Source organism: Lepidochelys kempii, chromosome 25 (assembly GCF_965140265.1).
Source record: "Lepidochelys kempii isolate rLepKem1 chromosome 25, rLepKem1.hap2, whole genome shotgun sequence".
NCBI lineage: Eukaryota > Metazoa > Chordata > Testudines > Cheloniidae > Lepidochelys > Lepidochelys kempii.
Genome location: NC_133280.1, coordinates 8,623,550 through 8,646,750, shown reverse-complemented (window position 1 = coordinate 8,646,750; position 23,201 = coordinate 8,623,550). Strand labels below are relative to the sequence as shown.

Below are 23,201 nucleotides of genomic sequence, written 5' to 3'. Positions count from 1 at the left end.
GTACTGCTTGAATCTACTCATACAATGACTTCAGACCTGCCTTCCGTAAGTTTGCACCTGACCTAGATGCCACCACAACAGCATTATGTTTAGTAAAAGTACGTATAGAAGACCATGTAGCAGCCCTGCAAGTGTCCCCTATCGAAACACTGTTGAGAAATGACAGATGTCACTACGGCTACTTCATAAGCAGTCATAATGTTGGAAGTTCTCCCACCTGGAAATTGTGTGCGTTGAGACCAGGTGCCCTTTCATCCAATCCGCACAAAAGACAAAAGGCCAGTGCAATGATTGAAGTGGTTTAGTCCTTTCCACATAAAATGCCAAACATTGCCTCACATCGAACATATGAAGACACCGATCATCTGAGTGTGGCTTAGTAAAGGATACAGGGTAAGTAAATTACTTGCTTATGGTGAAACTGTGAAATCACTTTGGATAAGGAACTTCAGATGTGGCCTGAAGGACACTGTGTTTGAAGAACTGTGTAGGAGGAAATCCTGCCATTAGGGCCTGCAGTTGGCAGACTCTTCTTGTGGATGTTATAGCAATAAGAAAGGCAGTCTTCTTGGAAAGAAAAAGGAGAGACAAAGAGCAAGCTGGTAGCGGCTCAAATGGAGGATACAGGAGGGTGGCCTGTACAGCATTAAGGTCTCACAATGGGACCATTTCCTTCACAGGTGCACACAGACTGACAATACCTTTCAGAAATCTCACTGTTATGGAGTCTGAGAAAACTAACTTCCCCTGGATTGGAAAATGGAATGCCGAGATAGCTTGTTGAGAGTTCAGTTAACAGCTAAGAGGCAGACGGGAGGACTTCAGATGTAACAAGTAATCCCAGAGCATCCTGAGCACGAGCGAACATCAGCTGAATTCCCCTAGATATTGACCAAATGGAAAAAACACTTTCACTTGGCTAAATTGGTGGTCCTAGTAGATGATTTTCTACTATTAAGTAGGACCCTCCAAACTGCTTCTGAATACTGCCTTTCCTCTTCATCTAATCATCCATACCGTGAAGTTTAGACAGCTCAGCATAGGATATGCAACTTGGCCATGGTGCTGAGTCAGTAGGTTGGAAAGGAGACGGAGAGATCTGGGAGGCTGGACAGACAGATTGAGAAGATTAGAGATCCAACCTTGTCTTGACCAAGCTGGCACAATAAGTATCAGTTTGGCAAGGTCTGACTTCAGAGTTTGAGGATAACCTGAGAGATAAGAGGAATAGGGGAAAGGTATATATCAGGGCTGATCTCCAATTCAAATGGAAGGCATTGGTTAAAGATCCTGGACTGAGGCTTGGTCAAGAACAAAACTGATGGCACTTTTACTATCCTTTGTTCCAAACAGGTTTACTGAAGGAATGCCCTGTTCCCCGAGGATGGACCTCACCATGCTGCTTTCCAGAGCCCACCTGCGGTTCTCGGAGAAAGTCCTGCTGAGATGGTTGGCCAATTGGTTTTGCGAAGCCGGTAAGCGTGAGGCTGTAAGCATGATGTCTTTGATGCAAAGTACCAGAACTCTATTGCTTCCTGGCAAAGCTGGTTGGAGCGGGCTCCTCTCTGGTTGTTCACATGAACCACTGTGATGGTACCATCAGTTGGTATGCTCCCCTGATCTGATCCCCAAAGGCAGGACAAGCATCGTAAGTGGTGCAAAGCTCCAGTGTGTTGATATGAAAAGACGCTTCCATCTCTGACCACAAAATCATGAACCTTTAATGTCCCTAGATGCGCTATTATGGAAGCATCATAGACTGGAGTCCTGGTCAGTAGAGGACAGGCAAAGGGAACCTGACATGCATTGTTCTGTTTAGCCCACCACAGTAGCAAGACCAGTATCTCTGGTAGCACTCAGACCAGCCTGTCCAATGACTGGCAACTCAGGTGATAGGCCAACTTCAACCATGACTGAAGAGGACAAAGATGCAATCTCGTGTGCTGGACCACATAAGTGCACAGGGCCAATATGGTCTAGTAATTTCTGGTATACGTGGACCAGGGTTGAAGGCTGAGATTAGAGGTCCAGAGGCACACAGGCATCATATTGTTTGGAATCGCGGACACAGGAGAAAGGCCCTCAAATTCATAGAGTCTAGTAGAGTCCCCATAAAAATCAATGTCTACTTTGCTGTGTTCAAAATCAGACCCAGGTGATCAAAGAGGTACAGTGTGAACAGAAGAGGACTGAGGACTTATTCTTTGGATCTGCCCCTCACTAGCCAATTGTCTAGGTACGGGAGGACATGAATTCCCCTCCACTGGAGATAAGCCACTACAACCATCATCATGCATTCACTAAAGACACGTGGGGCTGATGACAGGCCAAAGTGGAGACCAGTGTATTGATAATGATTGATTGATGACTAGGAAACTTTCTGTGGTCTGGGAAAATCACCAGATGGAAAACAGGCGGCATGAAGATTGAGAGCAACAAACCAGACGGCGTGATCCAATGTGGGGAGAATAGTAGCCAGGGTAACCATGTGGAATTTTATGCGTTTGATGCAATTGCTGAGACCATGGAGACTGAGAATAGGTGTCAACCCTCCCTTGGACATAGGGATCAGGAAGTACCAGGAATAGAATCCCTTTCCATGATGAAGAGGAAGCACCTTCTCTCCAGCTCCCAGAGCACAGAGTCTGAACCTGCTGAAGCAGCAGCAGCGGCTTGTGAGATGGGTCCGTGAAAAGGGATGGGGGTAAACGTGCGGAAAGGGGAAATAGAAGTTGAATGGCTTAACCTGACCCCACAGTGCTTAGTACCCATCTGTCTGTAGTTATTGCTTCTCATGCACTGCAGAAGTGAGACAGCCCGTCCCTGAACTGAGATGTAGTTGAGACGGTCACAACTGGTAAGCTGCTCTCGATATGTAAGTCAAAGACGCTGCCTGCCCAAAGATGGAGGAGGAGGAGGAGGATGGGCTGGTTGGTTAAAATTAGAACCAGGTCTCTTCTGGTGATTTATGCCCTTTTCTGAAGAAGTCTTGTGGCCTAGCAAGGGAGGATAACAGCTGGAAGTATCACTGCAGACAATGTTGCTGGGCTGTCGCTGACCCCGCAAAATGACGACTCTTTGTGGCCTGGGTATAAAATTCCTAATGACTGGAAAGTAGTACAAGTCCTCAAAATAATGCAATGTATCATCAGTTTCTTAGAGAACAAAAACTGACCATAAAAGGTAAATCCTCTATGCTCTTTTGGACCTCAGGAGCTATGCCAGAATTCCGTAACCTCGAGGCCCTTCTCAATGTTACAGATGAGGCCATAAATCTGGATGAAGCATTTGCCACATCCAATGTTGACTGCAAAGAGGTTGTGGCCACTGAATGGCCTTATGCAATAAATGCCTAAAAACTCTCCCTGAAGGATTCTGATAACTAATCTGTAGACATGGACACAACATCCCAATTCACAAAGTCATATTTAGGTCATAGTTTCTGCTGGTTGGCAACGCACATTTGTAATGAAGAGACTGAATAAACTTTCCTCCCCATCAAGTCCAACCTCTTAGATGCCGACGTGAGGAGTGGATTTATATCTCCCCTGTTGTAACTTCTCGTTTTTCACCATTACAACCACGGAATCAGGAGCTGGATGTGAGAAAACACACTTGCCTGGGAACATAATTTCTCTTATCAGTACACTGTGGGTGTTAGAGACACGGTGGGGTATTTCACAGATTTGGGAGGCTCTAATATCACTTCATTTATAATGAGAGCCACTCTCCTAGGAGCTGAGAGCTGAAGGATATCAAGTAACGTGTTTGTTCTCATTAAAAACCTCAGCTTGAATAGCCAAGACCAAGGTCATTCATCTCAGGAGATCTTGATAGGATTTTAAATCCTCAGGTACCAGAGATGAAGAATCCAGCAATATAGTATCATCTGGTGACAAAGAAGAAGAGGGAAGCAGTGGAAGTACATGACTATAACAAGGGATCCAGGATGCACCAATTAAGAGGGAGCTTACTCAGTCTATGGCTGAAGCTCAAGCAGCTCACAAGGGGAGAGAACAGGTGATCTTCCCTGGACTTAGTGGAAGATCAGGACCTTGCTGAATAAGGATCCACCCAAGGATGCCAAGTAAGCCACTTTGGATAGGGAATGACATTAGTGACCAGTAGAAGCTACGCCAGGTGCAGTTATCCCTACTGCATGAATGGTACCGATCCCCGTACCACTGGCAATCGCCCAGAAGTTTAAGTGACCTCAGAGTGGTACTGTGAACGTGAAGGGATGGAAATGTCTCCTAACTAGATCCTGAAGACCCTTCCACATAGTCTGGCTATAATGGAGAAGCCACTCCAGATGAAGCCAGTAAACGCCTTGCATCATCTGCAAGAGATGGCACTTACAGTCCTGATAAAGGCATCCCACTTGGTATCGAAGCTGGCATTGGTACCAAAACCAAAGTTGGTCTCAGACTCAGAGTTAGACAGTGCTGCAATCATTGTCGGTACTGAAAGGTTTGGCAGTGCAGACGCTGACCAGGAAGCCACCTGCAACCCTGGCCCATGGATACGAGGTGCTTCAGTCGACAGAGCCAACAACAGTCTGCAGCCAGTCCCAGTGGTACCAAGGACACCGAATACTAAGCCACCACTGTAAAATGCTCCTGAACAAGTGGTGAGTCAGGAACAGAAAGGCACAGCAAATCCACTGCTGCCCAATACACCGCCAATATGGGAAGCATCCATGATGACACCACTGTTGTTGGTACTGGACTCAGTGGATGCCCCACAGGCATCAGTACCAGAGTTTACTGTACGGTCTCTAACTGGTTTCACACTGGTACTGCAGGGTGGGTTGACAGTCCACCTCTACCCCACATATTGAAAAACTCACGGTGCCGGTCTACATTCTTCTTAGAAGGGGAGGAGGAATCTCTCCAAGCTCTGGAGCGGCTCCAGGCCATTTTGTGAGAGCTTTTCCTCAGATTTCCAAAGGAAGGAGAACAATCGCTGTTCCTCCTGGGCGAGGAATCCAAGTGAGACTGTGGAGTCGCAGCCTGTACCAGCTCAGGTGCTCTCTGAGGGGCCTGATGATCTGTGGCGGTCCCCTATGCTGAAGCAGGCCTCATGTTCTGCCCTAGTAGGTGCTAATTTAAGTGCAAGGCTCTAAACACCTGCATTCTCTTCTTGAGCTTACAGATGGAGCATCTTTCCTTAATGTGCCCTTCCTCAAGGCACAATAAACATTGAGTGTGGGGATCACTGGTAGGGATAGCTACTCCACATGGTGGACAATGCTTAAAACTCAGAGAAGGCGTCACACCTGGCTAAAAACTAACTACACTAAACCCTAAGGTACTACTAAACTAACTATTTCTTTGGTTTTTTTGGATAAACACTGCGATGCAGAACATGAGGTGAGACACTACACTGAATGCTCCAACTCAAGCCGCGGGTGGGCGAGAAGGAACTGAGGGGGGTCAGGGCGCTGCCTCCCCTATATAGCCATAGGAGGGGCTATGGCAGCCAGCGGGCATGAGCGCCACCCCAACAGGTACTGCCAAGCAGAGTTCCTTGGTGTCAGTGCTGTGGGCAAGCGCACACGTGAATGGAACACACATCTGCAGCCACTCAAAGAATTAGTGTTTGCTCGGGAAATATTTGCACAAAAGTAAGGGACTGCTTCAGTCAGAGATGTTACAGAACAACGCAGACGAATTTGTTGGTAACACCACCACTAAGGAAAGGTCTGGCCTTCCACTGTCCATGAGAGGAGGCAAACATTTCAGGGTTATTCCGTAAGTGAATATACAAAAGATATTCATTCCATGCCACTTTGAAGGCATAACCAAGTTTTGCTAAACAACTGATCTGAATGCTAACTCAACCATTAGGGATTTACTCAAAGGGCTGGAGGATCCCAACCAGAATAATCCCCTCCTTACTGTGCAGTTACTACCTCTCTGATACTACTTACTCCTTTGTGTAGAAAGACGGGGGAACCTATTAGCTGACTTATAATGGTATTCTGAGCAGAGCTCATAAGGTGTTCTATAACTCTCCAACACTGACCCAGCTTCCTGATGTTGTATCAAGTGATTTGTGTATGTTCTTTACAGTTTATCTTTCAGTGCATTTAAAATCGTTCACCCCACTCACTACACACCTACCTAGTACCAATATTGGACACTGAGGGCTGCAGCTTCTCTCTTTCTCAGCTTTGATTGGACACCAGGATCCATCCACCAGGTATTCTATTTCATCTGCATCCTCGCATTCCGTCAATATTTTTGATAGCAGCCTGGAGAGGAAAGAAGATGCCATCTGTTAACCTTGAGGCAATCAGCAGAGCACCTTTGATGACAGAACGCTAAGATGGATCCTCACCTTAAATGGCCCTAAAATTTATGTTTGAAGGAATTTGGTAGTGAAAAGCTGCTACACCCAAGTCCTGTTTTCCCCCCACACAACAGGTACTGGCAGTGCCAACATCCCCAATCCATCCTGACACAGCTTAAACCATGAATCAGAGCAGCCTCCATGCTCAATTCAGTCCTTGGTCTCTGTTGACGCTGCCCATGGTGTGGGAGAGGACAACTACTGTTACTTATGACAGGTGGTAGTTATGTAATGAAGACTTTCCACTAGGAAGTGGGCCGAGATACCAGCTTAGTTATTAGACCACATTTGAACACCATGCCAAAGACTCAGCTCCTCACACCCCATCAGATCCCTAAAATTTTAATTATAGTAGAACACATTCCCACCCCGCTGCAAGTGGGAAGTTAGACCAATAGACAAGTTCCTTGTGCTGCTCCCCAGACAATATTCTTACGATGCCACATCTATAGTACACTGGGTGACTTGTGCACACATATTCAGTTTATTACGTTATGAAAGGACAGAGTAATCCACCAGATTAATAAAGTCAGGTAGGAAGTGTAGCCTTCCTCTCTTCTCACTCTTTATCAGTCCAGACGCTGGACTTCCCAAGCTAGTGCTGAAATCTCTGGGGAAAGTATAATGCATGCAATGTCCTCCCGCTAGAGGCTGCATCAGAAAAAGCTTCTGTGCCCAGCCCATATTGTGTTGAAAATACAAAAATGATGGCATAGATCCAGATGGCCACCTTACCTATCTCTAATCACGAGGAGACGGACCTCTAACTAAAAAGAGACTACCTCTCTGGTTCATCATGCCTTAGAGGTTGGGCATTTGCTTTACTACTGTTGAAGTGTTTCTCATCACTGGCCTCAGGAGGGTGCTTGTTTAATAGCTATTGGAACAGACCATCTAGAATTCAGATTGTAGAAAGCATCACTCGTGCCTAGGCTGTGGAGTTTTTCCTTTATCAGTATGAGGGTGAACCAACACTTGATTTGTAAAAGGCCATTCATGAAGTTTCCTTGAAGTGTGATACCATTCTGAGCACTGCTTTGTCCTGATTGAGTAGGATCTGCTATTTGATTCACGACAGGATCTGGACAGCTCTAGTCTCCTAGCCTAGCAAAATGAATACTAGAAATAGAACTTTAAGGATGTAAAATGGTTCAGGGACGCTTACATGAGCTCCCTCAACTAGCTTGGTCTTCAGTAGCTTCTTTGGATCTTTACTGGATGAGTTGTGTTCCTTTGCTTGTTGAAACGGACAACATCCAGATGAGACTCCAACATCGTCAGTTCTAGTTTACTCCTAAAGACTGACTATTACTACCAATTTTACAAAAAACGAACAGGTATCAAGTCCAGCTGTCTAGAGAAATGCCAGACTAGTGACAAAGGCACGGACTGGATCGAGTTCATCTTCTCTACATCAGTGTTTTCTGCTCTAAAATAAAGACAATGAAGCTTTGCCAGTGGAGATAGCACCCTTCTTCTATAAGCTAGTCCTCCATAGCCAGGCTATAAACGAGAAAGGGAAATGTTCCTGTTGTATTTACTCCGGGGGGAATTCTGCGCACGATGTTTTAAAATTCTGCAAAAATCTACATATTTTGTCAAAATAATGCAATATCATCATTCTGGTTTCAATTATTTTGGTAATTTATTTAAACTACCATACAATGGATGGAGAATGGGAGTGGGGAGCATTGGAGGAAGTACCCAACCCCCTTTGTCTAATAGTAATGTAGCTAGGTTTGACCCTTTATTTCTAGTTATTAGTCAACAAATATATGCAGCCATATGCTCAGTGTTACATCATAGGCAACTGAAGAGCAAGTGAGGGCTGGGGAATGAAACTCACAATTTACATTGGCTACTGACCACCTCCAGAAAGGCCAGTAGCAAACAGTTCATGGAGCACATTTTAATAGGAAATGTTTTCAGTCCGAAACTTAGACCAGTTCTAATCACGAAAGCACAATAAGCATTTATAAGGCGATACTGTCCTTTACACCCTTCTGGCAATGTGAAGGAGCCTTAAAACTTTTACAGCTGTTTTATACACCTGGGGGGAATTCAAAAAGACAATGGGAACAATTCATTAAGCGGGCAGGCTGCTACATTCTGCTCTGCCTGAGGGGACAGAGCCTGCCCCATGCCTACCTCCTCAGAAACACCCTGAAGCTCTGCCGCTCCATGCTGAGCATACTGCAATAGCGAGTGAGAGGGACAGAGTGTCTCTCTCTTTCACTTGCACGACTGCCCAGCTCCTCCCTCTCGGCGGTGATTTACGCCTCTACCGGCTGCTCTGGGCACCTGAGCCAACCTGCCTGTGCTGTCGGGAAGTGGCACATGACTGCTCTTGCAGCTTCCCTTTGCTTTCCTGTCAGAAGTCATTTTTCTGCGGGGAAGCAAAGAAATCTGCGGGGGACATGAATTCTGCACACACGCAGTGCCGCAAAATTCTCCCTGGAGTATGTATTGGTAGGCTTGGCAGAATTTATTTAATAATTTTGAAGGATAGTCTCAAAGACTATTTAAGCACCTTCTTCCGTTTTCATCTGTTTAAATAATTATTGTTTGACCCCACCTAACTTCCTGAAACTGTGGAAAATTTAATGACAGTAGATGTTGAGATTCAAAAAGTTAAAGCTTTATGACTGTTAAAACAAACATCAAAATATACAAAGTAAATATCTTTAAATCAAACTCTAATAAAGTTCTCAAGCATTTTTCTTACTTTGCATATCAGTAACTTTGAATTTTTACTGTTTACCAAGAAAAATCTAAGCCTATGTATTGGCCACAGGGCAAAGTGAACAGGTAATCTATGCCGAGGTTGCTTCAGACTGACCGAGGAGGACACAAGAGCCAGAGAAGATCAGTAACTATGAATTCCTTGATGCCCTGAGTACAGTCTGCATGACTAAATCCACGGAAATATATAACCTAGGTTGAAGTTCACATATACTCACTCATCTGCCCTTTGTAGAATTCATCTGAGCTCTTGTGATTGAGTCCATCATTATATTTGAGGGAATTCCCATTAGGATGTCTGAGATATCTGAGGCGGGGGGGGGGGGCGCACGGGGGAGTTCATTTCCCAGAAACAAGGAGCTCTGCAGCTTGTTGCCATCACCATTTTTATGACTGTCAGCAATTTCCACACTGGAGCTCAGTGAATAGTCAGGCTGTCTGGCCATTTCCTGACTCCTGAGCTGCCTTGTTCACATAGGAAACAATGGCAGTCATCACTTTGTTCCTTACTTTGCTCTTTGCAGAGCAGGCAGCCAGTTTACTGAGCTCTCCTTTAAGGTGATCAGCATCTAAAGCCATGTTCCTGGAGCTATCAGGGATCCTAGTCAGTCTGTAACTTGGGTGGCATCTATTGCCAGGACTAGCTAATTCAGTGGTTCTTGTAGAGGACTCTTGTCCAGGTTCTGCATATGGAGACCAGATAGCAATGATAAGAGGCAGACATTCCTTGGATAGGGCTATCCTCTTGATAAGACTCAATTCCATCTCTCCATGTTTCTTTATATGATCTTCCAATATCAATGAATCAAACCTTGTTCAGAGATGCACAATGGAAGCAGATCACCTCCAAGGTGGTGGTCTATTATCAAGCATTAATCTTTGAGCAGCTGACATTCTTAAAGGTCTTCCAGGCTAAGGATTAAGGACTTTCTTTGACTCAGCCAGTTGCCCACGTATGGATAGACTGTGAAGCCTTCTCCCTTCCAGGCTGATGTATAAATGGTCACCATGTTAGTCCAAAGAAGAAAGCTTGGTATTGGTATGTGGACCCCAACACTGAATATTGCATCTGTAGGACACGCCCCCTCAAAGGCCAGTTGTTCTCTCATCAAGTTTTTTCAAAGGGCATAGAAACCCCCTACGGTTCACAATCTGAAGGCATGGGCTTTTAGGGTCGCCACCCTAATGTTTGGGACCCACAAGAACACACTGGGCAGCATAAGATGACAGAATGAAAGAACTCTCCTCCAGATATATTAAACACAGTCTCCACAAGGGGCAAAAGGGGGAGATTGGTTTGGGGATGGCCAGTCTTTAAGGACCTTCCCTAAAATTTGTGGCTTCAGACCCTTGCCCCAGCTTGGGGGTGACAGAATGCAGGCCCTCCTGCCTCCCAATGTGGACCATAATGCTCTTGATTCTCTGGTCTTCCTCCTTCATATGCTGTTTTAACAAAGTGATCCAAACTCGACTGGCTGGATCAGAGCCCAACAGGGCCATCTACAAACCTTAGAGACTTTTTTGGAATCCTACTGGCACACTTACAAACAGCATGGAAGGCACAGTAAGTGCTGGGGTGTGCTACCAGACCTCGTAACGTTGTTAGAGGTACAATATACAGGATCTTCCATCTGAAAGCTTAACGCTTACTCACAAAAAGCTCCTCTCAGAAAGCAGCACAAACAACTAGTGTGACGTTATAACAAAGATGATTCAGTTCTTAACAGCTTGAGGTTCTTTGAACCTACCAAAGTAAGGTTACTGGATGCAGACACTGTACTACTAGAACCATGAACCAACAAGCCCCTTTTATTCATGGAAGAACATTATAAAAGCGTCTGTTGTACTGTCTCCATCTACTGGCAGGGAAGAGCCTGGATTAGTACTGAACGGTGCAAGACTACAACCTTAAGCTGCTTTGATGAACCCAGACCAAAAGAATCAAAAGTAAAAATAAAATCATTTCAAGAACATATTCGTAAAAACAATGGCTAAAAAGCCAGGAAAATTCCAAACTAAGCTTACAAGAACCCCAAACCTTTGAAAGTGTGGATATTCATAAATAAGGTGCCCAAAGTACCCTAAATATACCCCTGCAAAGATTCCAACCCCATATCTTGTTCCTTTTATAGGAACTCATAATATATATAAAAATAGAAAAAGCTTTGCCGGCAAAGGACTTTGAGGAGTTTGCAGCCTACCACTACAGACACTATTTGCACAGTTTGCAGGTGGAGTATCCAAAAAAATGTACCCACAGAGCACTGGTTTATAACTGCAGTCGTACCTCCATCTTAGATGTGCTAGCTCTGCATCTAATGACACCTGGATTAATGGCTGGCACATACTTATGACGTGCTGAGAACTGCTTGTGAGGTACTGAGCACCTTCAGCATCTTGCAGGATCAGGCCCTTAACGAAGGAGTGGGAGAGGAGTGCATGCCGAAGGCAGCCTGTCTTGTCAGGAGTGTGTAAAGTAGTTTTACTCTAGGGAGTGTAAATGACAATCAACAATCACTGCATGGAAAAGAGCAAAGCATCCTAGCTTTTGCGGTCACCAAGATGAAAAATGAATACGGTTGTATGAGTTTCAGAGCGAGCTGATGAGAAACTACAGAATCAAAAAGCAAAGACTAATGACCGAGTCTCACGCAAACCCACTACCACCCGTAACGGGGAGGTTAGTCTCTTACATGTCCATAGAGCAATTATATATTTTAAACTTAAAAATAATTTTGAAATGGAGGTGGATCAGCTATAAGGCCTTACAAATCAGAGCATGAGCCCAACATGGAAGAGGGTGGGGAGGAATAACCAAAGGGGCAGAAGAGGAAAGAGGGTGTGAACTCACCCGTCAATTATTAGCTGATCATAGGGTGCTGGTTTGTCACACACAGGGCACATCCAAGTGGGTTTCTTTTCATTCATCTGGAGGTAGAAGACTGCATCGAAGCACTGTAGGTGTGCACAGGTCTCAGCCCGGCATGGGACAGACAGACGCATCTTCACCAGCTACGGGACCAAGAGCAGACAGACCAGTGACCCATCCCACCATTGCATCACTAGATGCTTCCCCTTCCAAAATTGGATACTGGTGCCATGTGCAAATACACAAGAAACTGCTTCTAGATGTTTCTGGTGAAAAAGATGATTATCCTGTAAAGATGGTTTGGGCGGATGAATAGGAGAGCTAATGTTAAAAGCCTGGACTGCTGTGCAAAAACTTACCGGGCAGATGAGAGAGACTCGAACACCTGTAGTAGCAATTTCACTGTCTGGATCCAAACGCAACTTCTCCTTTACTGTATTCAGGAAGACAAGAGGGGATAACATTAAAGCAATAAACATTACGTTTTAAACATGGGAATAACATGTAGTATAAGAGGTAAGCTTCTGCGATTGTCACATGGGGAAAAAACTGCTGATGCCAGGGGAGGATGCAGTAAATTCTCTGCAATATGCAAGCAACTCAGTCAACCATGGAGAGCAGGGACAACAGGGTGGGAGGTGTTAGTAGGTCACTTCACTGCAACCTCAGGACAGATACTGGACAAATACCTGGCACTCAAGCTAGGGGCTCACCAACAAAAAAAAAAAAAGCATAGTAAAATGCAGAGTAATGCACGGCAATAATGAGGCAAGCACAAGAGATAGCGAGGCAGCTGGACTCCTAGTCCAACTGACCCTCCTAGTCTCACCTGAGCTGAATAGACTAGCTCTATCCAGACCCCAGTGGGATGCAACTCTGGAGCTAACCAATGAGCTAGGCTGCGGGCATACTGGCCAGTTTCTACACTGCAGCAGCCTTTGTCAGGTCTGGGAGATTAACATGTGCAAAGCCAGAGAGCAAGCAAGGCAAGAGGTCTGGCCAAAATGCTGTTTTCCAAGGAGGGAATAGGCGTATTTGGAAGGAATCAACAGATTAGGAGAGGAGGTAGGGAGTTCAGTCTCTGCTGAAGCTCACCGGTGTAAAAATCTGGTGGGACAGCAGACAGAATCAAGGATGATACTCTAGCTGGCAGGTGAAATGTGGCAGCCTACATGACTGCAGAGGCCACAGGGAGACAACCATTTACATCATTTGGAGGGACATGTTTTTAATCAAACAGGTGCTGAACAAACATAGAATACTGTCCCTAAACAAAATCACTCCATAAACATTACAAAACCTGCCACTAGCGCGGCTGTTCATACAGGTTTACTGCATTTCCACCATCTCCTCTCTTTGGGGAAGGGTGCATTACCTTGGCTGTTTGAGACCATAATAAAACAGCTCTATATAGAATCTTTATGCAATTTTGAAACAGAAACAGCTCTATGCCAAGATGTTGCTTTACAACTAAAACATAATGGCTTGTGGGGTTGTATAGTGTTGTTTTATGAGAAAACCAAGCACTAAATTCTGCAAACAGTTAAATTCATTTTCCATCCAGTCCAGCCGAACATGGAAAATGAGAACAACTATATCCTAGGAGCTATTAACTAGCATCATGGATTTTTTTTTAAATGGGTGATGAAACTTTGGCTTTCACAGTTAGGCATCTAAGTACCTGATTTCAGAAAGTGCACTTATAGCACTCAACAGAAACATATGCAGAGGACGATAAATCAGCCCTGGGAAACAAGTGGAGTTAAGGGCAGTGTTAGTGGTTAATGAAATATAGAGGTGATCAGAATCCAAAACTATCTGTTGAATGCACTGGTGAGCTATCGTAGCAGGGTTTACAAGATACTTGGATGTGGCAGATTCAGATGCCCACAAAAAATGAGTTTGTGTAAACCCAAAGTGATGGTATTTCTCATTAGCTCATAACGTGACCAGAGAAACTAAACAAAAGAAAGATGACTCCAGGGTTAAGAATTTAACAAAAGTAATCCACCTCTGCCAGCCAAATGAAGCCAAGGTTTTTATTAAATTATCTCACTGGAGTTTGAGGTGATGACAAAAATCAAGCTTGCGAACAGTGAAGGCAGGAAATCCTGTTTGTAGAATATTTGCACGATGGTTCCAGACTTTGAGGGGATATATTGTAAGCACTAGTTTTGAAAAGAAGAGCCATTCTACTCTGATTACCCACGGTCCTGTTTCAAGGAAAAGGAAAGTGCTGGGCTCAAAGAGGAATGATGGGATCTGGTTTTATTTATAGCACTAACAGCTAGGGGAAATGGGAGTGCAGTCCACAACCGCTGCTTCAGATATACTAGATACAGAAGCCTCACAACAACTAGTGACTGCCAAACACTTAACTGGTTGCCACTTTCCTTCCCCTTATGCTCAGACTGCCCTAAGCAAACATGCAACAGTTCTGCTGATGTCCATCAATCACATGGGACTGCTTGTTATTTAGGCACAATTGCGCCAAAGCCACTGCCAGAATGTTGAGATGGAAGAGATCAGCATGGCCATCTGCACCACACCTGGGCAGGGATGGGAGCGAGGGGCAAGGTACAAAGGTATATTGGGACCACAGGGAACCCCAAAGATAGTTGTACAAATGGATGCTGGAGTTTGGCTGAACTGTTGCAATGTAATAAGTCTTATCTAGCACTTTTCATCGGTAGATCTCAAAGCACTTAAAGGAAGTTAGTATCTTTAGCTCATTTTATCAATGAGGAAACCGAGGCATGGAGCAGGAAGTGACATACCCAAGGTCACCCAGCAGGCCAGTGTCAGAACTGGGACTAGAACCCAGGTCTCTTGATTCCAAATTCAGTGTTCTACCAACTAGGCCACACTGTGCCTCCTAAAGGCATGTTGACTTCTCTCTTTTCAAAATAATCAGTCATTTGTAGCTAGTGACCAGGCTACAAGGACCTGATACATCTGAACCATGCGTTTTCTCCTAGACATTAAATAGACCCTTTTTTCAAATTGTGCCCCCTAAGCCCGGTAAGTGCAGTCTGTGGTTAGTGTAGAATACCATAGCATGATCTTTTTTATTGTCCTCTTATACAGAATTAAGTGCTGCGGCCATTATGTCATAATATAATTTGGAATCACTGAAAGACGAGGTAAATTCCTTGGACTATTAAGAACTGATGGTCTGGCCTTGCCTTTGAAAGGTAATTTCCCTAGATTTCCAATAAGGTTCTGCATTTACCCAGTACCATGATCTATCTGAATGGGTTCGACCAAGGATCACCTCTTTTCTAAAGGTCTATCATCAGATTTGAAAGAGGTGCTGTGAACTCCAGCTCTCAGCCCTAAGAACTGAACACAGGGGAATTGGCAGCAGGGCATCTCCACAGAAGAGTTCTTTGCTCCAGAGATTTCCTCTGGAGATCCTGCAGGTGCTCTGGCAACATTCATAATTATTCAGCCAAAGGCAGGAAGCCTCTCATCAGAATGACATTGACCCTCAGCAGCACTCACCATAATATGATCTGGGAATGAATTCTAAATCCAACTGAATGTCGTCATGATTTATCTGTATAGCCACAAGAAAAAGTGCTGCAAAAACCTCTGCACAGATCTGGGGCAATTTGATAATGTGCCTAATACACAACTTAGCAAAGTCACTCAGATTTGACAAATGTTTTTTATAGAATTGCAGAGGACGATTCTATAGAATTTGACAATTGTTTCTGCACAAATTTCTAGTAGCCTTACTTCTCAGCCTTTCCAATCTGATGAAGGCTGCATGAACTTTACCAATGACATGGACTTACCGAGTGCCTTGCAGAGCTCTGGATGTTTGATTCCAATGGTTTTCAACCTCTGCAGCAATTCTGCTGAGGTCATCTGCCGCACTAAGTATAGGCCCACTGAATAACTCTGAAGAGAAAGGAAAGGGACAGGATGAGGAGAAAGGGCACACTCCACATACATGCTCGTTTAGTTCCCAAGTCACACAGTCATTTACCTTTCCATAATTCCCCCATGTAACCGTGATACGATTGGTCGCTGCAGACAGGTACATGAGATGCGTGAGGTTAATGGGACGACAGGGCCTTTTAGGCTCTACTCCAGGCTTGTTGGATGGATAGTAGCCCTATAGCAAAGACAGACATTTGTGTCTTTATTTTACCAGACACGCTGCTGTGGATTTTTTCCTTTTCAACTACAAGAACATCAGCCTTGCAAAATTCTACTCATGCACAGAGTAACTTTTTTGGATAAGATCATCAAGTCATAGTAAAGAGCAGGGAAGTTGACACTGTACTTTCATGGCAGTTTCGCAAGAATACTGTTAATGAACTCTACAAAACAAATCCATTACACAATGAGCTTCAAAGCCAAAACAATCTACTTCTAGCACTGCAGCTCCCCTTCTGTATTCGCCAGATAACAATTTCCAGAAAAAAACAGAACCATTTAAATTGCACACATTCTCCCTGTGCTGTCAAGTGACACTTCGTGGCTGGGTTGACTTACCGGCACCGAGCAGTAACTATGATTCACTTTTACTGCGATGTTTGGAGGGTACTGATCCTCCTGTGGAGAACTAGTGTCCGTGTAGCAGATTCTGGAAAGAAATGGTGACCTTTAAATGTCTACATCCCATATGCGATTTAAAAGATCTCTAACCTAATATATACTATTGACTTCAACAGCAGCCAGCTATGAGTACCAGCCAAACTAAACTAGGCTTGTCATCGGGTCAAACCAAGCCCATTAAACCCAGGAATCTCTACTGGAGGACATGATATAGACTTAGCATTATGCTGTGAAGCCGAATTTGATGTAACCAGTGTTTTCTATTAAAGCAATAACTCACATCATCTGCAGAGAACCAAGAGGGTCAAAGCAGTAGAAAGTTACGTTGTAGACGCATGTGCTATCCTTGCAAACAAGGGACTTGCTTAAAGTGATCAGTTATTTTAGCTACTGAACACAGAGCATTGAAATGGTTACCATGTTGTGCTAGTGATCTCCCTCCCCTACTTTTCTGCCTCATGGGTTTAATTAATTTCATGCTATTCAGACGTACCTTAGCACAACCTGAACAGATTTCACACCGGCTTGTAACTCCCTGGTAAAACAAAACAAACAGACTTTCATTTAACAAAACCTCATTTTCTTCTTTATCCAATCAACAAAATAACCTAAAGCTATTAGAACTGATTTTTTTTTTGTAATAACTTGTCAGGTTTGTGCCGTTTACTTTTAAGATTTCACTTGTTCTGGAAAATAGGAACAGTCTGGTTAGTTTCATTTTCCAGCTCTCCTGCACTAGACCGAGGCTGTGGTGTTTGGGTTTCCAAAATTGCAGAGAAATGTTTAACGACAAATATCTGTCTTCATAAAAATATGAAGTGACCATGGAAACATTTCCAGACAGATGAGATTTTGTAAAACGTTCCCACCCTCTGCCCCCCACTATGCTTAGGCTGACAACGTCCCTACAACATCCTCTTCATTCAATTAGTAAACTAAAACTGCTCCTTCAAATCAAGGAATCTGAGCATTAGGGTACCAACACAATATTCCTGTTGACACTATTCGCTTTATCAAACTGTATATTAACTAGTTTCAGAAAAGCTGCACAGCAGAATACGGGGTTCTTACTAGAATGTTTTAGACAGAGGCACAAGATGTACTCTAACTTATACCCAGACTGAATTCAGAATTTTGCCCGGATTTGACAGTGAGCGTGTTTCACAATCCAGTCCTACTTTTAAATTGTTTAAAGTTTTCAGGAGGTTGAGTTCAGCCCGTACCTTACGGGAAAAGGAGTTACTCTGACAGCTTTAAAGAGTCCATCAGCAGGGACCATATTGAGATACTTCTCGCTGGTGTCAGAGAAGGCAGGACCTACCCAGAATGAGCAGGCGTGTGATGTCAGGCACTCACTAGAACCTCTACAGGGAGTGCATGCTGCATTCTAATCAGACTACAGGTGATGAGAATCCCCTCACAGATCCAAACAGTCCTGGCTTTTCCTTTCGCCACAGTCACGATACAGAGTAAGCAGTCTTTTGTTAGATCATCCCGAAAGGTCTGCCCAAGTCTTGGTATATTGTTTCCTCTCTGCTGTTCTTTGAATGGCATTTCCTGGCACTACTTTCATCTACGTAGATCACCATATTATTTGGGTACTTAATTTAAAAATAAATATTCAAGAAGGAAGCTCGCCCCGATCTGACACATTATTATTCGGTTGTTTACTGTGGGAGAGTTGTATCAGAGTTTTTACATTTCACTCAGAAGCCCAAAAGGTTTATCATCATTCTGATCTCTCATGGCAACAGAGTCACAGGCCAGCTGCAGAGTAAGCTTTATCTCCCGCACTGGTGTATCTTGCTCCTGGGGTTGAAAGTTATGCCACTGAAGAGGAACATAGTTGTCATGGGAAGTTCTAGTGGCAGAGTGCAAGATAATTGCTCAGGTAGCTATTGTAAGAATCCTCATGTAATGGCATTAAGTATAGAGCTTTTAACCTGTGATTCAAAAAAGGATTCTGCAAACCAATTCACACTGCAGGCTTAAAAGAGAAGTTTCAAGACCTCAATAATTGCATGCTGTTTGTCCTGCCTAAACTTACTATTCTAACTGGGATTTATTGCACTATCCAGAAGGAAACCCTACAGAGACCAAGACAGATTGGACGGTGCCAAAAATGGTTATGGGCCTCATGTTGGGGAAAAGCCTGTCTGCTGGTGTTCTCAAGTGAGCAGTGTTATCAGACAGAGAACAGAGACCCAAAATGGAGGGAAGACTGTCAGGAAAGTTATGCATTTAACAGGGTTTTAAAAATACACAGCACAGAGTACCTGGAATTTCTGATCAGCTCCACTTGTCTTGGCGTCAGTGCAAAAATGCATGGACTCTCCTGAAGCTTCTCGTTATTCTGTGGGACTGAAGAGAAGGAGAAGAAAAAAAGAGGAGACTTTATACTCCAATGTACATCCAAGTGCTACTGAAATGAGTAGTGTTCGATCCCTCATTTCACTTCCTGTTTATCAATACACCCACAGTTTGTTTAGAGAGATATTTTTTTCTTTAAATTGGCATTGGAGAAGAAGTCCTCTGCTGGGCTTAGAGGATGCTGCTATAAAGCCAAAGATATGCATGGATAGTCCAAAAAGGGAACCTTCTCATGGTAGGATAATGAAGGGAGAGATTAGTGAGACAAATGTCTTTGCACCATTGATCAAAATGCACTGCTCACTCCTTGCCTGCCTGTTTTGTTACCCATGCAACTAACATGCAGTGGAATCTGTCCCACCCATTTTTTAATGTGTTCCCTCAATTTCCCAATCAGGCAACAGGTGCATACTTTAAAATAAGAGCACATTATGAGTGGAATCACAGCATGAAGACTAGAATTCAGGGGGAGAAATGTAAGCATGTGTCAACGCATAACATGAAAGTATTTATAGACAGGACCATTAGACTGGCTGAGGAAAGGGAAAAAAGCAATCTAACATCAACATCAGGTGATAAGATAGCATCAGAACGCTGGCCCCAAAGGGCAGAGAAAAGAGGTGTCAACAAATACAGTAAGTTAATGGTGCAGTTTTAGGTATGGTAATGTAATGATCTGTAGACCGCTAAGGAGATACTGTTAGCCACAACCCAGAGCAGACAAAAACTGGATTAAAAAAGTCTGTTTAATTTTAATAAAAAAATCCAAATGACATACGTTTTTCTTTTTTAAAAGAAGCTTATTTAAAATTAAAATAGAAATTATGACAGCTATGTTAAGGTCTAACCTTACTCTAAGGTATTAAAATATTTCACACTGAACAACATTCAAGCAGTACATATTTGCAGACGACATTTTTAAAGAAAGCCAAACCATGGCTCTGGTGGAAGTCAGAGTTTAAGGCCAGAAGGGACCACCAGATCACCTAGGCTGACCTCCTGTATATTGCACACCACATCATGGAGGTGATGAAGAGGGAGGGGATATTCCTCCTATCCCCTGTTGCTGACCAGTTTAGAGGCAGCAAATCTCATTGGCTAAGCACTCGTTACCTAAAGTGCTAAGCAGCAGTAGCCTCTTCTGCAGGTACAGACAGAATATTTTCTTCACTTCAGTTTATTAGACTAGATCAGTTCAAAGACTAGATCACTCAAATTTGAAAAACAGATTGGGAGTTGGAAAAGCAGGAAAGCTTGTTTATCTCTTTTGATCTATGAATAAAAACTAGGTGTGAGGACTAGATCTACTAGTTCTAAAATCTTGAATGACATGGTGACCAGAGACCAATTCACCAACTGCAAATAATACTTCCTTTAATAAATTAGTTTTAAATGCAAATAACTAAACAAAACAATTTTTAAAAGCTGCCTTGTGCATTTGCAGTTGAATTCCAATTTCCATGCAAATGTAGCTGGACACAAATTACCAGTAAAAATGAATCTAGTAAATAAATATTTCAGTCACCATTTTCTAATGTAATAAAAAGTCAAAATTACAAATCTGAATAAATGTATATGAAGTTCATACAATTGCTTAAGCGTGTACAGGGTATCCTTCTGGTTAGCAAAAATAGTTTCCAAATTACAACAGTGAGAATCAACCTCTTCAGAAATTAACTAAAAAGTACAAATAAAAAACAATTAAAATCAATGAGTCACATCAAGGTTTCCTGCTTGGTGATTTAAATTACTTTGATTTATTTTTTTAAATCAATCCACCCTGCAAGAATCCCTCTTCTTTTTCAAAGCAGCCACCTTTTCCAAAAGGAATGCCTGTACCCTGATTGAGAGTACAAACCTCAGCATCAGCAGCGAAGCCATGACCCGAGCAGTCTCCCCACTTATCCCATCATCACTGTAGGATTCAGTTTTCATCTGAGGTTACGATCATCTCTCTTCATCAAAGTATTGCCCAGCAGCAAGATATCTAGCATACCACCTACCTCAAAATACATAAAAGGCCTCTCTCTACAACATGGCAGATGGCAGTGGGCAGACACCACGGGTGAGGTGTCACTCCAAGATTACCTCTTTCCCTTGTCACTCAAATGTAATTGGGCTACAAGTCCTGCCAGAGGCTGGGGAACAAAACAAGTATGACTGTGAGGCAGCATAGCAGTGCTTTCCTCAGACCACAAAACAGAGACTGAAGCAACAGCAGCCCTGGTCAATACTACTCCATAGGAAAAGCAATATCTGCCAAAGCAAAACTCTCCCTTTCCTTCTGCAGCTAGTGGGCGATCCTTGAAAGAGAAAAGGAAACAGAATTAAGAGACCTGAGCCACATGGGTCCCTTTGATCTTTCTTTATTTCTCCCCATGAAGGAGCAGGGCAACTCATCTTTCCTGGCAGAGAGTTCGGCTCCCCTCACCCATAGCCAGTCAATACCTCTACTGGGTGAGCCAGAGGAGGCTGCTAGAGGCTGATGTGAGTGAAGAACTCTTAGATACTCCTGATCCAAAAGAAGCTAGAAAAAAAACGTAAACTGGGTCAGCCCAGTGGTCCATCTACTCCAGTATTCCATCAACAGAGGCCAGTACCAGATACTTCAGAGGAAGGTGTGTGTGTGTCCGGGGGGGGGGGGGGGGGGGGGCGCGAGGGCAGGGGGAAGAAGAGAGTGGGGGAAAACGGTTCAGTAAGTTGTTATGGGATAATCTGTCCCAAGGGAGAATTTTACCTGATCTCAACTAGAGGTTGCTTTATGATCTGAAGCATGAGACACTAGTCCCTTTCAAAATCTTACGATAAGTATTAAATAACTCATACATGAATTATCCTTGGCCAACAGCAAAAAAAAAAAAAAAAGTCATGTAAAACTATTCAATACTTAGAACATAAGAATGGCCATACTGGGTCAGACCAAAGGTCCATCCAGCCCAGTATAGTGGCCAATGCCAGGTGCCCCAGAGGGAGTGAACCTAACAGGTAATGATCAAGTGATCTCTCTCCTGCCATCCATCTCCATCCTCTGACAACAGAGGCTAGGGGCACCATGCCTTACCCATCCTGGCTAATATCCATTAATGGACTTAACCTCATGAAACTGTCCAGTTCTCTTTTAAATCCTGTTATTGTCCTAGCCTTCACAACCTCCTCAGGCAAGGAGTTCCACAGGTTGAGTGTATGCTGTGTGAAGAACTTCCTTTTATTTGTTTTAAACCTGCTGCCCATTTAATTTGGTGGCCCCTAGTTCTTATATTATGGGAACAAGTAAATAACTTTTCCTTATTCACTTTCTCCACACCACTCATGATTTTATATACCTCTATCATATTAACACTTAAGAGTTGGGCACTTTTAATCAAAAGCAAGTTTCAGCCAAAAACCTTTTCTGAAAGTGAGCTATCCCCGGTACATGAGTTACAGCTTTTCTGAACTGTGTGGCTTTTGTGACTTGCTGGGATGAATTTCTGTTAAAACCCCAGGATAGCAAGATATAAAGAAGTCAATTAATTATGAAGTTTGAGCTAGATCAGCAAATCTCAGACTTTATGACAAGACATAGAACCTCTAACACTTACAAGTACTTGGCATAGCCCTTTAGGATTTTAGTCCAATTATAATGGATTCTTATTCTGAGAAGCCAACCCACAAGCCAGTCTGAGAACAGCTGAGCATGATCACTTAAAGCTCTTTGATGTCAGAATGATCGTTAGTTTTAGGGTTTCCCTACACCAAGCTGTATGTTGTATCAGTGCATCATATTTAATAGCCTGGGAGCCTACTACCTAACTTACCACCTCTCTTTCTGCAACATACTCCCATAGTTGTGGTCAGTGGAGGCAATGCTAGATTCTCCACTTGATATATGAGAGAAGGGGCTGCTGGCATGGGAGTCTCTGTAAGAGCTCCAGAGCTCTGAAGTGTCCTTCCACCCCACAATCCAAAGTAGCCCAGATTTGATGACTTTCACAGTATGGTACAGTGCCCATTCATTTCCCTGACCTTTGAAAATACATATTGACTAATGTAAGGGGATGGTAGTGGAGTTCATACTGGGACTTGGGTGAGAGCCCATTGCATTTTGTTTTTATAATTTTAAATACAGTAACTGGCAGGGTTCTCAGGGAATATCGATGGGCACTTTTTATTCAAACTCAAAGTGAACCAATAAATCCTCCAATTTGTTCACCTCTGAGAACTAGCCCAGAGAGAGAAATGAAGCAACAGCTTGAAAATATGCTCTTGGGAGGATTTCTCAGCGGATGTCCAATGCGGGGATGTGTGTTTTGCAATC

The 23,201-nt window shown here is 43.5% G+C and overlaps 1 protein-coding gene across 3 annotated transcripts in view; it reads right to left on the bottom strand.

Annotated features, from left to right (window-relative positions):
- Nucleotides 1-23,201, bottom strand: part of PIAS4 (protein inhibitor of activated STAT 4) — a 36,253-nt gene that overhangs the window by 3,811 nt on the left and 9,241 nt on the right. For all 3 annotated transcript variants that reach the window (XR_012156192.1, XR_012156191.1, XM_073324199.1), the window contains exons 3-10: nucleotides 18,811-18,895; nucleotides 17,028-17,069; nucleotides 16,472-16,562; nucleotides 15,960-16,088; nucleotides 15,766-15,871; nucleotides 12,325-12,398; nucleotides 11,948-12,108; nucleotides 6,126-6,256 (exon numbers count right to left, since the gene is read on the bottom strand). Coding sequence is in view for 1 of the 3 variants with exons in the window: in XM_073324199.1 (XP_073180300.1) it covers nucleotides 6,126-6,256; nucleotides 11,948-12,108; nucleotides 12,325-12,398; nucleotides 15,766-15,871; nucleotides 15,960-16,088; nucleotides 16,472-16,562; nucleotides 17,028-17,069; nucleotides 18,811-18,895 (819 nt within the window). In the remaining 2 variants the exon portion in view is untranslated. The remainder of the gene's footprint in view (nucleotides 1-6,125; nucleotides 6,257-11,947; nucleotides 12,109-12,324; nucleotides 12,399-15,765; nucleotides 15,872-15,959; nucleotides 16,089-16,471; nucleotides 16,563-17,027; nucleotides 17,070-18,810; nucleotides 18,896-23,201) is intronic.